We start from the raw sequence: 16,686 nt of genomic DNA on the forward strand, positions 1-16,686 counted from the left end.
TCACCCTGATTCTTAAGACTTCCTAAAGCCTTCTGAGTTTACATTCCTTTGGAGAACTTTCCCACACAATTTCTGTAAACAACATATTGTTTACATTCTTTTATGGGGGTGGAGAACACTTGATATACTGGTGGTTTGTCCAATGTCTTTGGAGAGGTGGCCCATTCACTCTCCAATCCAATGTCACCCTTGGGAAGGTAGAAAAGACAGAGTCAGATAATAAACGTTCCTTTTTTTACCTTGCAAGCAGCAGGTGGTCTGCGTTGTGCTTTCACGTGTGCCACAGCAACAGGGCACTTTAATATGGAGACTTCTGGCCAGAACACAGTTACAAAAAACTCATTTAACCGCTGTATTTTCTGCCCACACTTAGCACTGCATTAGCAGCTCAGTAGCAAAAATCCATGGAATTTTGTTTCTCATTAAATATTTCTTATTCAGGGCCTGATGAGCAAATACCAGCATAAATTTTGATTCACAATTACTGGGACTATATATATTTCTTTTTCTTCTAAAGGAAAGGTTCTGAATTCCTGCACCTAGAATCTTTGTCAACATCAGAATTGTTCTATCATTCCCCAGAATACCCTCAGCACTGCAGCCTCCTGGCTCCTTCAGTCTGTAAGGGAACCCAAGCATTATTCAGGGCTGCTATTTGTGCTTACTCGGTTTGCTCTTCTCAAAAGGGGCAAAAAATACCAAGAACCAAATCAGATTAAAACAAAATCATTCTCTGACAGAAACTGAGGGAAAGAAGGCAAGAATGGGGCAATAGATCATTACAAGCACATTGGTATGACCTTCCCAGCTGCCAGCCATCCATCACTGTGGAATATCCTCAGATCTGCCAAGCTTCATACCAGCCTGGAGAGCTGATCCACCAACAGAGGGTTCCTCAGCAGACCCATGAAAAAGCAGGAATCATCACTTTATTATTATTTTAAAGCCTCATATAATGGAATGGCAACATATTACAGCAGGTAAGATTATTTTAAAAAATCATTATCTGAAATCATCCTTTTTGTCTTTGCACCACTTGACTATTTTTTGGTAATTCATCCAACAAATACCATATGTGACTTTGAAAAAAATTCATACTGTGAAATCTGGAAGATACAGTCAAGAAGGACATTAAAGCTTTTTGTCAAATCTGAAAAATATTACTTTCCTGTTGCTACAGTAACATCTTCCTAACAAGCCCTTTAAATTTAAACACTGTCTTAAGAGACTTCTAGGTCAAGTTAAAAAGCACAGTCAAGCTCCTCAGAGGAATCCAGTTCATATTCAGCTTGGGGAAGGATGGAACAGAAAAGGTGAACTAAAGTTTTAATCTATTTCCATAATGACTTCTCACTTGCTGTGGTCTGTCCTACTTTCTTTCCCCTTAGCCACCCCAGTAGTCTCTCTTGTGAGGAGAGAATTCTCAATGGTCTCTAAGGAAAATTCCCTAATAATTTTTTATCCTAGAGCAACTTATCATCTTCATTAAAAAAAAAAAAAGCTTACATTTGCAAAAAGATATATTTGCAGAAATAAGTTTTCACCTCCTGAGATGAAACCAAGACTAAAAAGCTATTTCTAATTTGTCACTTATGGAGAATAACTACACACAGATAATATATTTTACTGAGAAATTACAGAGTGAATTCAAAATTCATTCATGAGGCACCTGGGGATACTGTCAGGAATTTATATTTATTTTTTCTGCAACTATGCAATTATCTCACTGGATTGTAAGGTAAGGTCCAGAGCTCAAGTCATTCTTCTGGGGAAGCACTGGCAATATGCATACTGAGGATCATCTTTGGAAAAGGAGGAATAACCTCTTTCAGTTTTCATGCATTTGTAAAGCATCAGTTAGTGGATTTTTGGCACCAATCTGATTTCAGATAAATATTCAGTTCATTTGCATCATCCCAAATGTAGGTTTTACAGTCCTTCCATGTCAGCAGACATCCTACTCATTGGAGAAGAATGAAAACCAAACCTTCTAGCTCATCTATATTTGTGCCATATCAAATTTTTAAAAGTTAAATACACAAAGTCTTTTTTATTGCACAAGGCACTACAAACAGCAGATTCAAGGCAATTTTAGGAATGTCTATCTAGTCTCATTTTAGAACCCTTTTTAAAACTATCTTACTTGGAAATACAATGAATTCTTTGAGTAACCTTGAACATGTATGCAAGTGACAGCACTATGAAGTTGGAATTACAAGTTTTTCTAGTATGTAAAATTTTGATGTCATCCAAGTGCTCAATTACCAACTAAATGAGTGGAATAAAGGTCGAGATGCTACAAAAATTCAAAGAACAAAACTGCTGTAACCTGTATTTTTCCATGCTGAAAGCATAAGGAGTGAACACTCACGTTTACTAAGTGACAACATCATTTACTTATAGTTGGGCACATGCTTAACTCTTTGCATTGGCAATCAGTACCAAAATTAAACAGACAGACTTAATCACAGCTTTCAGGTAATAAATTATAACAGAAATAGCTTTTCTTTGATTTATGTAGTGAAAAAATATCATCATAATAAGTGATACACATTATTCACAAATGAAATGTGACTAAAATAAATTATGAATAAATATAATGTAAAATACTGTGATAGGAAGAAGTGGTAAGAAACTACTGAAATTAATCTATTTCCAACAGAACTTGCCAGTTCAACTTTTACTTACAAAAACTAGGAAAAAGAGCTGTTGCACACTGGCTCCAACATAACAGATTAATATTAGAGTACTCTGACTGCCAGCTTAATAATGTGTGTTCAGGAAGAGCTGTATTGGTAATGTGTAAATGGTTTGGGAGATTTTTTTGGTTTGGGTTTTTCTTTTTTTTTCTTTTTTTTTTCTCAAAGTAGTGTTTAGTTGACATTTGTACAACTGGGAAGGAATTTCCAAAAGTTCCATGGCAATGACAAAGCTGGTCAAACATAGTTCTGTTAGCACAGCTGAAGGGCTGGAAGGTGGGGAGAATTCCCAGGTATGAATGAGCCTTCTCCCAAGAGAAACCACAGCAGAAAGGCAGGTTCTTCCTGTAAAATCAGTCTGCATTTTGGGGGATGAGATTTGACCAAAATAATCTGCCCCTGGGAAATGTAATTAAGCATTCTGATAATTACTCTGACAGTCTGGTAAAGATTACAGATTATGGAATGTTATGTGATCTTTCTCCACACCTATTCCTTTGTACCATAGTTGTTTTACTGAACTGTGCATAGAGTAGAATACTTGTTTTTCATTTAAACATGAACATTGTCCAGGCCTGGGGAGTGACTTGGGTGTGGCCAGCTAAGGGAGCACTGCCCCATTCTATGGGACCAGGGGTGTAAAATTGAGCTCCATCAAACCACCAAAGCCCATCATCTGGCAAGAAGGACTCCCCACACTGAGAAGAATTAAGCAGAATATCTTGATCAAATAGAAGGAAAACATGGGAGCTCCAGAGCCAAGTCTGTCTTCCAGGCTACAACAGAGACAATGGAAAACTGACTCAAAATAAAATGTCCAAATATTTATTTGGTAATGCTTTGTCTTAAATAGAGCTAAACATATTCTATAAAATCAGGCAAGCCCTGTTTAAATATTTGGTGTCTTAAATCCCCTTAAATCCAGGAACCTTTGACTAGTGGCATCAAAAGGAACTGAACCTGCAACCTCTCTAATTTACTCCAAACACAGAAACAAACTCAGAAAACTGGTGAAACTACTCATTAAAAGTTGTATTTTATATGCCTCTCTTGATAGCACGGATGAACTGATCAAAAAGCAAGTTGCTTTATTCTAATCCCAGATGGAGAAAAAGAAAGACTCTGAATGACAAGAGTGTCAGGTGGCCAAACATATGTAACATAAATTCAGATTCTGGCAGTTTCATGAAAACTTAGGTGATGCTCATCCCCTTTTACTGCACTACTATTTAATTTAGTCTCTCTGGCATGAGTCTCCCTAACTGCAAGAGAAAGAAGAACAACCACACTCCTTTTACAACCTTCGTGGCCACCCCACCAGTGGGTAGCTGATCCTTTCAGAGCACTTCCCTACCTGCTAAACTGTGAAAATAGTTCCATAACCTGAAGAGGATAACACATTGTTCTAGAATTCTCTCAAGTAATTCTGCAATTAGGAAAGTTTGACAACTGGGTGTGATCAGTTCCTTCATTCAAGCTGAAACCAAACTGTGTGTTCCACTTTCTGAAACAGCAGCCATTTGACAGCTGTTTATTCTCAACTCTGTGTGTTGTGCCCATTTCCTCCTCCCTGCTCAGTTATTTACTTTCAGATTACAAACTCATTAGAGCAGGTGTTACTCAGAGAAACAAAAGCAAATGGACAGAAAATAACCCGCCCTCATCCCTAGATCTTTGCTGGGCAGCACAAAACCCAGCACATATAGTACTAAAACAACCTTCCCATTCTGCTTTTCAAATGTCACTTGATTATAGCATTATAAATTTTATATTGTCTGAAAGTGTGAGTGGTTGCTTCCAAAGAACGTGATTGTTTTATTTTTCTGCAGCTCCTACAATGAACAACATCAGTTAACTTTGGGTTTTCCTTCAAAATTTCTGTTTTAATTCTTGTCACATTTATTCTGAATGCACATTTTTTATTGCTGTTTTTTGTCCTTGGAATTTAGCCCCTGCATCTAACATATGTTGGTAAACTGTAATTATGAGCTGACCTAGTTAACTAAAATAAATTTCCAGGTAGGTAGTACTAACAGGAATATTTTAACAACTTTAAAATTGAGGTAGACAAATTTGCAGAACCTGACCCCAGTTTTCAAGAGGAATAAAAAATAGGAGCAAAATAAAACAAACACAGCCAAACTGATACTTTTTTAATACAGACCAAACAAAAAATCAAAATTTAATGAATACTCTGCACTGAAAAATATTTGGGGTAGAGTTATGTTTGTCAACTGTGTCACTACCTCCCACTACCTAAATGCTTGATGATATTTAGCTTTGTATCTTGTTTTCATTAATATTAAACTATCTCCAAATAGACTAATTCCCAAATTTCATTTTTCCCTCCTTTTTTTTCTTCTTTTAGGATGACAAAGTAAGAACTGGGATAGTCAGCAGTGAGTACAGCCATCTCCAACAAATGGAGGGAGTTGCATCATCCACAGATTGATGCCATGAAGAGAAGAGCCAGTGTTTAGCTGAGCAGCTGGGCTGGGAGGTGTGGCCAGGCCTCAGAAGAGGCTTGGTGGAAGATTTTTCTAGTTTGAGTAAGGCACTGACTGACTACATACTGAGACTACTGAGCTTTGCTGAAATCTAGAACAGGAAGGAAGATTTCTTGAATAATAGCTCACTGAATGTATTTGATAGTTAACATCTATCATATCAGATATCAAATAAAGTTGAAACATAAATATTTTATATATAAAGTATTCCATAATACAAATTAAAATTATAACAAACCATTTTTTCCAAGAAAAATAAACAATAATGTATACATTCTTAAAAGAAATACAATAGACATTCACATTATTTGGTGGTGATTTATCCACATTAATCAAGGCCTATAATCTTTGATACTATTTTTAAATTCAACACTAAAATGCAAATACAATTTAATGTGTGACTTATAAATCTACCCCCTTAGAGGGGCCAGGCTAATAGGAGACTATCTTTTACACAGACATAAGTCAAGATTTCATGCCTTTCAGACCTTAAGAGAAATAGTGGCATAAACTAATCCTACTCTCAAAACCCATTTCCCTGTTGCCATGTCATGGACACCAGCACTAATACCAGCACTGGTTTCACTGCTTGTAAGCAAGGCTGTGGTTTAAGTCCATTTTTTTTTTATTTTATCCAAACCAATACCCTTTACAAAAGCAAGATCAACAGTCACTGTCAGAAATAGCATAAAATTTTGTTACTGCCATTCTGTACTGCAGGCTGGCAGTAGTTTAAAAAAACACAGACAATTGCTTAACACACAAACTCTTCCTCAGGCCTGAAGATGAGGCATGACCTTCCAGGTGAAGTAAAGTTGTTGCCTGAAAAAACTGCTATGAGCTTATCTGAATTGTATCAACCAACTAAAAAGTTGTAGAGAAAAGACAACTTCTGCTCTTGATGCAGAGCAGAATAATAAGATTATAAAGTTATAAGGTTATAACATCTTTACCCCTTTTAGGGCAGCAACACACAGACAGGTAATCATCTTCTGCAGAATAATGTGAGCAGAAGATTTCTGGGCACCAGAAATTCAAAACACCTCATTCAGCATCCACGACTGATTTTCATTAGGTACCTTGTATAATATGTTGAGGTTCAAACTTGAGAGAGCAAAGATTAATTGTGGAAGAGGGAGTAAAAAAGGGGGGTTTACATGTATCTGGGTATTTCCTAAGGTTTGTTGAACTTATTCTGTTCATTGCAATACATAATGTGTGTTTGGTCCCCGCTGCATTGTTTTCTATGAGGACATCTGGAAGTCTGTGACATTTTGGGAGACAAAACCATCCCCGCACATTACCTTGTTCTTTCTGGCTGTGATTTCGAGCTTATGTAACCATCATTGCATGCTGCTAAGCTATGACTGAAAGAAGAGACCTTACACCCACTACAACCAGCTGTACTTCCCATAAAACTTCTAGTTACTCATTTTACATGTAAAAACAGCTTGTTTAATCAATATGTTACTTGGAAGCAAAATAGACAACATTGTAAGCACAAACTCTCTGTCCAGAGAAACTGTGTATCAACAAACTATTTGGTTTGGTTTGGTATTTAAGTACCATTTGCTGAAACAAATATAGGGGGGAAAAGACACAGTAAGATGTGGTCATTTACTAATCTACTTCTCAAGAAATTCCTTCTCAAAATGAATAAAATCTATAAAGTTAAGTTCCTCTAATCTTCAGAAATAAAACCCCCTAACTGTTGGATGAGTACAGCTGTTCTGAATGGCAAACTCTTACTGGGAGTGCAGGAATGCATTGACACTGTGGAATGGTTGAGGTAGATATAGAACCCTTCCACCACCTCACAAATAAAGGCCTTAAAACTCACATAAGAAAGCTCATTAATGTATGTACACATTAACATCCATTCTCTTCATGCTTTCCCTTGACTGTCCATAACTCATGTCTTCATGGTCCCCTTCCTTCAGCCCTCTAATACCACACCCCTGCCTTTTTCTCTGTTTTGCCTGCAGAGCTCCTGCACATTTACCTGTTTTTCCCCTTGGCTTGCTCATTCTGTTATGCCCATTTCTCCTCTCTCTCATTTGGAGCTCCCCTTCACTTGTTTGCAATTACCAGAGGCTGATTTTCTCAGAGACATTTCTTTCAAGTATTACAATTATCCATCAGCCACCTCACTTCAGTCCCTTATGTGACAAACCTGCTTGAGTACTCACAGAACCTCCCTAAAAAGCTCACTGGCAAGACCTACAGATCTCAGAAAGGTTTTGAAGAAATGTAGCTGGTGAGCCTCAAGCAACCTAACTTTAGTTTAAGCTACTTCATCAGTCTCACCTAGTGGGGAAAGACAGGTGAATTACTCTCCAAATGTGTTTAACTCTTACCCAGTTTAACCTGAACATTGCTTTTTGAAGAGCTGAAGTGCAGTGCCTACCATGTAGATATTTAGAGATACTTGCCCTAGCCTGGGAAATGTATTTAAGATAATGCTAAGTGGAAAGCAATAGCTGCACTCAGGGAGACATTTATCTGACCTGTGTTAGATATGTACAGTTGGGTAAAATTAATTGAAATTTATAAACTAGAAATAGGTTAAAAGGAGCCTAGAGTGATTAGCTCAATTAATTACATTTAGTTAGACAATTCCCAACCCTTACATGAAGAGAAATAAATCCTTTCTATTCCCAGAGCAGTTTCTCATAGTGTATATGCATTTCTTGACTCCACTTCTTGCCACAGCTTTGGTCTGAAATAATGAATTAATAGTTTTATTTTGCAAATCTCTTATCCTTCTACTCACCTTCCTTCATGTTCTCATGCCTCAGACTTGCACACTGAACATCTCAGATTTGCTACTGCAATTGACTGTTTCTTCCAAGAGAAAAGGTAACTCCATTTAATCTTAAATTTACATCTTTACAGATCATATATAACTGACTAGTCTCCATTTCTGATCTCCTATTCTAAAGAATTAATTTCTCATTGTGTCCTTTAAATATCCACATTCCAACATGCTTCTCTCTATTTCTTGGCTTCTCTTCTGCTTGCTTTCCTTCTTCATCTGCATCTTCACCTGCTTACTCCTCATTTGCAAATATAAAACTGTTTGACAAACAACAATATTATTCATCACCTTCCTAGATTATTAATAATGACCATGCTGAGCCCAAACAAATACACATCCAGCTCAGCACTTCTGTAATGGAAGCTAGCAATGAACTTTGCCTCTTGGAGACTTTCCATCCTCTGCCAAAATTATGATCAAAACCAAGTAGATCTTTCCTCCAGTTACTGAATTTCCTCCCAACTTTGCCTGCTTTGCCTAAACACCAACACAGGTTTTAGCAATACAGTAGATACACTGATTTTGTACTAATAACTGCAGAAATTTTAGCTAAATTTTAGGCTACATTGTCAGTGGCATGAGACCAAAATATGTCTCATTCTCAGGCAGCTGGAATATACACTGCCTTTTGACTTGCACAAGTCTCTTTACGGATTTGGACACATATGAATGATGGCAACCACCTACAACTGAGCTCATGTTCTCATGCTCTCTTTCCAGGCAGTGGAAATCTGACTGACACAGGGGACCTCAGCTCCTCTTCTCCATGAGCTCAGCACCCCCAGGGACTGCAGCTGCCCTTTCCTCTCCGTGGCAGTCTCAGCACAGTGCTGTCTGTAACCCACCCTGCTCACAAAGTACACAGCCTGCCTATCAGCAGTGTGTCAACATGAGCTGCCCTGGGCTGTGTCAGCAGAGCTGCCCAAGTGTTCCGGGATCTCACTGCCAGGAGGAAGGCAATTCCCCCCAGAAGGCTGCCTGACGTCATGGAACTATGGTGGTGTGCTCTGCTGAGGTTTAGAAGGGCTGGGGCACACTCAGGTAGGAAGCAGAGACAAGACTGTCTTGCCAAAAGCTTCTCTGTTTTCTCTTAGTCACTAAAACAAACAAGAACACAAAAAAAAACCTCCCGGGAAATCCCATCCTATGAGCAACCTTGAGCACTGTGCAACTGCGTCCTTTGACTGATAGAGAAATAATTCACCTCCTGTCCACTTGCAACTTTGAACACAAACAAGTTACAGTAAAAAAGCTATTGTAGAACAGTCATGGCATGATGCCAATAATATTAATGCATGTTCTTACCTGTAATTCAGCAGAACTGACAGGTAGACATGCTTTGATATCAATCTACCTTAAAGCTGCTTTTTAATGTAACTGATAACTTAAGAAACATTTCTAGGATATGCAAAAATATTTTTGATGTGGGGAAGAATCTAGTTTCCTACACTGAATCCTTCACATTCTGAGCATACAAACTTGTCTTAATTAAATAATTTTGCTGTTATTTTTATTTTCTAGTATTATATCATAAATTACACACCACCATCAATAATTACATCAGATAAATACATTATTAAAAAAACAGAGTGCCTGTGAGAAGTTCCAAATGAATGCAACAGGAAAGTCAGGCAATTTCTTTTGTACTGAACAGATGGTAAAACTCTAATGCTCCTACTTTCTCAGCCAGCCTGCTGCAAGCCCCAAACCAGAAGTTTGGTGCAAATGCTACTGAAGTCAGTGGGAAGGTTGACATTGACTTCAGTGAGCTTCAGCTCAATTGCTGCAAGAAGCAAAACTTCTGTCCTCATGGATCTTCAAAGCAGTGAACAATGATGGCTGAGAACAGCTGTGGTAGTTCTGTTAAGGTAACATCCACCCAACAAGAACTAAATCAAGATACAAGCTTTTAATTCTTTGCCATTCCTCATGCAACGCCCATAGATGAAAGCTCTCTGTCACTGCCTCCTTTGGACAGTGTTCAAAACACTGAATGAAATGCAAAAAATCTAAATAAATAATTTTTTCATCTGTCCTGCTCTGTATTTCTCTTGCAATTTAAGAATCAACACTGAAGAAATACATTTCACCAACAGTAACTGAAGTCCCTGCTGTTGCAGTTTCTTAATTCTGACTAAATTTAGTCACTTGCTACTCCTAACCCACCTCTAAAGTATTTTTTTCAGTGGTTAAATATGCACACGGTACTTTGGGAAAGTACTAAACTTAACATGCAATATTTTTTAAGTATTTTAGTAAAGTTGCTATCCTCAATTAAATTTAAATCCTAGACAAATGTAAGATACTGTCTTTGCTCACTGCATGTATCAGGAACTCACAACTAAAAGTTTAGCAGTATATTTATAATCTGAAATATGACTTGGTTTTTTGTTAGCAAGATAAAAACTAAACTCACACACTCATTTGACTGACATAAATTCTGCCTGTGGTTAGTTAATACAACTCTGAAGAAACTTTTACACAGTGTGTGGAACAAATCTACGTAGAGTGTGGAACAAAGGTTTCTGGAAATTTCCACAGCATATCAATGTACTCATTTAAGAGGAAAAACGCATACTGAAAAATGGGATGGCACACAGCACAAAAGATCAAATTATATTGCAAAATCATATTTGGTGAAGGTTATAAGCATCATTTTACACATTAAAGGTCAATGTGAAGGCACTGCAGCATGCACATTTACTCTTTTCTGGAACATATGAGGACAACTTCTGCTATAAAGTACCGGTGTTTTAGTACTAATGAAAGAACGTGATTAAAAATGTTCACAGCTTACTTTGTTATCAAGTTCTCTATCTCACCCAGCCCACCTAAAATGAAAGTAAAGTACCACTGCCACTTTCTGAATCAATTAGACTACTTATAAGGCTGTACAATAAAAATATTTCAGTAGTTGAAGCTGCAGTTTTTACTGAAGGTATTGTTTAGTGTTACGACCATCAACACAAGAATGGAATGACCCAAACCTTTGGAATTGAGCAAACATGGTGAGGATGTATTTTTCCACAGATGATTACTTGTAAAACACTTAAAAGGAAGTTCCATTATCTTAAATGAACTGTCTTATAAATGAATAAAAATTTCTTTAGAATAGTAAACTCCCAACCACAGTGTTTCATTAAAGACTGATGAATACTACTGTGTATTCAGTTGATTTTTATTTTTTTTTTTTCTGTGAAAAAGAGAAGAATCTCTCTGCTGGCCAAGACCTAGACAACAAAAAGACAGAGAGAAAAGACTTTGCTTTTCCTTATTTGGTCACATTTAAAATGCTACTATAAATCATCACAGAATGATGAATGATGAAAGGTAAATGTCAATAAATGGAAGAATATGTGCTTCTGTTGGTAATTGCACCTTAACACCTCACCACAGGAAGGATCTACAAAGCTTCATAAATTATAGAGGCAGAAGAAGCAGGAGTCCAAATTGTGTATCTCAGTTAACTCCAACTTTAAATCTTCTAACTTCTTAAATAATTTTGTAATTATGTTGCAAAATAAAGGTCAACATTTAAAGATGCTCACTATACTGGAAAGTGCAGACAAAAGTTGACCATAAAAAAAGAGGGAAAGATTGAAACTGGATTAATCCATTGCATGAAACGGTAAAGGTCTTGAACTTCTGCTTCTCAAACAACTTTTAGGAAGACTTCCTGAAATAATGGGGGGAAAAACACCATAAAAATATGTTTCTATAACTACTTTGCTTTTAAGGCAGTTTTCAGCACACATTCTAGGTCTCATAATGCATCTGTCTTCATTTTCAATTAAAGAAGATGGGACTGCACACAAGAAGAAACCAAATTAGTATCTTTCACCTATAACTGCAAATAATCCCAAAATTCAGATACCTTGTACAATTACAGTTATGTCCCCTGATTGTGTCTAAAAATGGTACTCCAAAATTGAACAGAATCTACAATAATAAATAGTTTGAACTCCAGATTAATGAGATCTGAAACACTGGTCAATAAAAGAAATAAAGGAGCTCTGATGGAAGAGACAGGCTAAAACTGTTTCACTTTGAGCAATGCAAACATTTTCCTGCATCCTGTCAAACACAATCAATCCCTTCCTATCTTTCACAGAGATCCCTGACATGTCAGTGAGGTCCCTATCCCAGCAAGAAGTAGGGAGGCTCAGCTTGTTTTGCTGCCATTGAAATGCCTCCAAATTGTACCTCCAGAGCAGTGGATTCACTTTGTAAAATCAAGGCTGCTCTTCCCCCAGTCCCTTCCATGCAAGGACAGCCTTAACTGGCAGGCAGGGATCCTTGCCGAGGCAGGAGCACAGGGAAGCTGGAGGGAAATAAACACACACATTGTTTCTCTGTTCCAGCTACAACAAACTGAAAAATACTATATGACCCAAACTGATTTGCAGGTTTTGTATAGGGAGAGAGAATCAAAATCTGACTATTTGAAAGCACAGTGCAGGCTATTGCATTATTAGAGGTAAAAATTACAGCTATTACTTGCAATATTTTTATGCAAGCTTTCTCTTCAGCAGATTAGGAGAAACAGTCTATATCTATAGCAACCAGGAGAGAGGAGAGATGGATAAACCCAGTCCAAGCCATTTCTCCTTAAAACCTTGCATCACTACCTTCACTATAGCAAGCATAATAGTTCATTTTTATTGCCACTTGGCTGAAGCCTCATTATAAACATGGTCAGCTGATTTTAATTCCTTCTTAATAAACAGAATGTGCATGAGGAAAACTGCAGCAATATTCCTCTGGATGCCTTTCTTTGTTTCTTAAAGGAATTTAATTTTTTTGTCTTAGAAAAAGATTTCTTAAGGATAGTTTGTTTAGCTTTCACTCTGATCTCCATAACCCTCCTAAGTAGATAATAAAATGAGAAAAAATACAAAATTCTCCTAGTTATGACATTCTTGACTTAAAGTGAGCTTTGGGAAGATACTGTAAGTGAAATGAGACTGACTCTATTAATAGATATTAGCAGACAATTCAGGTGAGCATACAGTGCTGAATGTCTCAATGCAAGGAAAGAGCTGCCAGGGAGAGTGTCACAGGAGAATTGCATCGATTTGAAACAGACTTTGTTTTCAGGATCCCTTCATGCCGGTATGGGTCCCTTTCCAGGTGGGGATGCTTAGTGCAGATGACACCTTCTAAATGAAGAAGGGGTGAGACAACAATGTTGAGACAACAATGTCTCAACAGAAAGCGGCTGTTTAATGGTCCGCACCGGGGGTTTTCTGACAGCTCTGAAAGAGCCTTAACCCGCAGCCAGTGCTGACTTCCACCTCCAGCAGCACGAGTTGGAGGGGGGACTCCACCAGAGGCAGCATCTGGGGGATTATGGCCCGGAGATTTCCCGTCTCCTTGAAATATACGGGCAGTTCAGTGGGCTGAATCCAGCAAACCGGGAGAAGGGTTAAATATGTGCAGGCTGCAAGCATTTTCGGGGACTCGCCACTGGCGCACCTCGATTTTAGGGGCTTCGTGTGCTCTGGCGGAAGTTTCAGCGTGAGGGGACAGCGGGCGAGAGCCGCCCGCAGAGCCGGGACACGGGACACGGCTGGGCAGGGGCAGGAGGTGCGAGGGGCCGGGAGCGGGTCCTGGCAGACCGGGGGACGCTTATCCGGAGCCGGCGGTGAGGGACGGAGGACGGAGCTCCGGGGCCGGCGGTGAGGGACGGAGGACGGAGCTCCGGAGCCGGCGGTGAGGGGCGGAGGACGGAGCTCCGGAGCCGGCGGTGAGGGGCGGAGGACGGAGCTCCGGAGCCGGCGGTGAGGGGCGGAGGACGGAGCTCCGGGGCCGGCGGTGAGGGCCGGCCGGCCGGGCCGCTCCGCCGTGCGGGCGCGGCCGCGGGGCCCTGCCGCGCTGCCTGTGGGGAGGCTCCCGGGCAGCAGCGCGGGCTGCGCTCCCCGCCAGCCCCGCTCCCCCCGGCCCCGGCCCCACTCACCGATCCGCGCCTCGGCGGCGGCCCCCGCGGCCGGCGGCTGGATGCGCGGGGCGGCGGCGAGCACCTGCGGCAGCGGCGGCAGCAGCAGCAGCAGCAGCGGAAGGACGGAGCCGAGCGTCCCCATCATGCCTGGCCCATCGCATGCCCCGCTCCCCTGCCCGCCGCCGCCAGCCCTCACTCCATGCCGCCCGCCCGCCCTGCGCCTCCCGCGGCCGCTCCCCGGCTCCGGCAGCCGCAGTAGATTCAACACCCAGGACAGCGACCAGCGCCGCCCGCCCCCGGCCCCGCCCCGGCCCGCCCGGCAGCCGCGATGGGGGGAGCGCTCCGCTCCGCCCTGCCCGCCCCGCCGGGACCGCGGGGAAGCGGCTCCCCCGGGCACGGGCAGCGCCGGGGACTCCTCCGGACACGGGCAGAGCCGGGGCTCCCCCGGGCACGGGCAGCGCCGGGGCTCCCCCGGGCACGGGCAGCGCCGGGGTCTCCCCCGGGCACGGGCAGCGCCGGGGTCTCCCCCGGGCACGGGCAGCGCCGGGGTCTCCCCCGGGCACGGGCAGCGCCGGGGCTCCCCCGGGCACGGGCAGAGCCGGGGCTCCCCCGGGCAGGGCAGAGCCGGGGACTCCTCCGGGCACGGGCAGCGCCGGGGCTCCCCCGGGGCACGGGCAGCGCCGGGGCTCCCCCGGGGCACGGGCAGCGCCGGGGCTCCTCCGGGCAGGGGCAGAGCCGGGGACTCCTCCGGACACGGGCAGCGCCGGGGCTCCCCCGCCCACCTCACTCTCACCGACCCTGGCGGACACCGGGATCCTGCCCACCTCCGCCGGCAGCCCCCGTAAAGATGACTGGGCATAGGAATTGAGTTAATGTGCTTGTTTCACGCACCTGTACGAGGAGACAATGGAGCCGTACAGGGGCAATGGCCGTGAACTGAAACACAAGAAGTTTCACCTCAACGAGAGGGAGAACTTCTTTGCGTTGAGGGTGTCAGGGCACTGGAACACGCTGCCCACGGAGGTCATCGAGCCTCCCTCTCTGGACACGTTCCAAACCCTCCAGGACACGTTCCGGTGTCACCTGCTCCGGGTGACTCTGCTTTGGCAGAGAGGCTGGACAAGGTGATCTCATGTCCCTACCAACCCTAGAGATTCTGGGATTCTGTGAAATCAGTCCACCCTATCAAAGTTTTGTCCTGAAACATGTGCCAGCTGAGTGGATCCTCCCTGTGGTCTCCTCAGCAGCTGCTTGTGTACCAATGCTTTCTCCACAGAAAATTACTGGCTATTCCAAAGGATTTAAAGAGCCTTCAAGTAAACACCTCTGTGTGTTTGCCTGGGAGACATCCACATGCGTGACATGTTCATCCTCCCCCTCCTGTCCCCAAATCACTCAGTGCAAGTGGGAGCATCAGTCCAGGCTGCCAGGAGGGATAGGGAGGCTCAACCTCATGGAGTCCCTCCTGGTTCACAGACTCTCCTTCTCTCACAAATTCACCGTAGCAATACTCAGCCTTTAACAGAGCAGTCACAGCCACCAAGGTGACACAGCACAGGTGCCATGTCTCCATTCAGGGGGATGTATTTTTGGCCAGGACAACCAGCTCCATGATGTTGGTCCCAGCCCCCTCTGTCACCTAAACATCTACTTTATTTCTCCCTGAAGTTTAAGATTCCCACGACCTTCTTCATACTTCAGGTAAACAGCTCTAATTATACCTGACATGCTTTATCTCTGGCTTTAACCAGACTGAGACATGCTCAAGGTATTTTAATAAGTAAAAATTTTAGTACATGAAGTGGCTTTGCCATAGAGCAGAAAAGCAAATGACAAAAGTCCACAGAACAGATTAACCCTGGAAGAGCAGAGACCTTCCTCCTTGCTCACTTCCAAGGCTTGGGGCAGGGGGGGCTGGGTGGGAGCTCATGGGGAGAACAAGGGGCACTTACAGACAGCTGCTGACAACTCTTGTCCTCTCAGTTTTGCTCTGTGGGAAATCCATGAACCTCTGTGCTGGAAAAAAAAACAAACTTCATTGCTTCTAGAACTGGTGCAAAGTCACCTCCTTTCCTTTGTGGTTAAGGTTGGTGACTCAGATGCAAAAAAGGGCAATACTTGATTCAGAAAACAGAAATTTCAACAAAATGCATTGATACTGAATGGTCTTTTTGAACATTTCTGCTCTTGAGGTCTGTTACATGACTGTTATGTCTTGCAGGAGAGTGGTTTTGCTAAGCCAAAAGTCCCTTTGCCTCAGAAAAATCAATTTTGACGACACTGGGAGAAATCTGAGCACTAAAAAAGGAGAAACAAAAAAGGAGGGAAAAGCATTCTGTGGAAAGGACAAGATGAGAAATGAAAGTGCTGAAACATAAATTAGTATATTCTCATGGGTTATGCAAACCATCTGGCTTTAAAAGCTAGTAGTGGGAACAAGAAAAAAGGTCATCAGAATTAGCAGAGAACTGCAAAACAACTGAAGGTAAGAAAGCAGCAAATGGCAGGCACAGCGAGAGAACAAGTTGTACGTCAAAATACAAAATAGCAGTGATATTACTGGGAATCAGTGCAGCTCTGCAAGGAATGATTTACATAGTTCCTGTGAATTTATGATCAAATACTATGCAGATTTTAAACGGAAATTAAAATTCTCATAGCCACTCTGTGCAGAGGATTAGCAAAATAACATTTGTTCACTAGCATTTGAAGCAATGTGAAAAA

At 41.9% G+C, this 16,686-nt stretch overlaps 1 protein-coding gene across 1 annotated transcript in view; it reads right to left on the minus strand.

The window, feature by feature from the left end:
- The window catches only part of PTPRN2 (protein tyrosine phosphatase receptor type N2), a 636,386-nt gene extending 621,550 nt beyond the window's left edge, over positions 1–14,836 (minus strand). Inside the window, exon 1 of the mRNA XM_077789214.2 lies at positions 13,981–14,836. Coding sequence (XP_077645340.2) covers positions 13,981–14,821 — 841 coding nt within the window. The 5' untranslated portion in view covers positions 14,822–14,836. The remainder of the gene's footprint in view (positions 1–13,980) is intronic.
- Between the last annotated feature and the right edge of the window lie 1,850 nt (positions 14,837–16,686).

The sequence above is a fragment of the Lonchura striata genome, chromosome 2 (assembly GCF_050655825.1).
Source record: "Lonchura striata isolate lonStrDom1 chromosome 2, ASM5065582v1, whole genome shotgun sequence".
Lineage (NCBI taxonomy): Eukaryota > Metazoa > Chordata > Aves > Passeriformes > Estrildidae > Lonchura > Lonchura striata.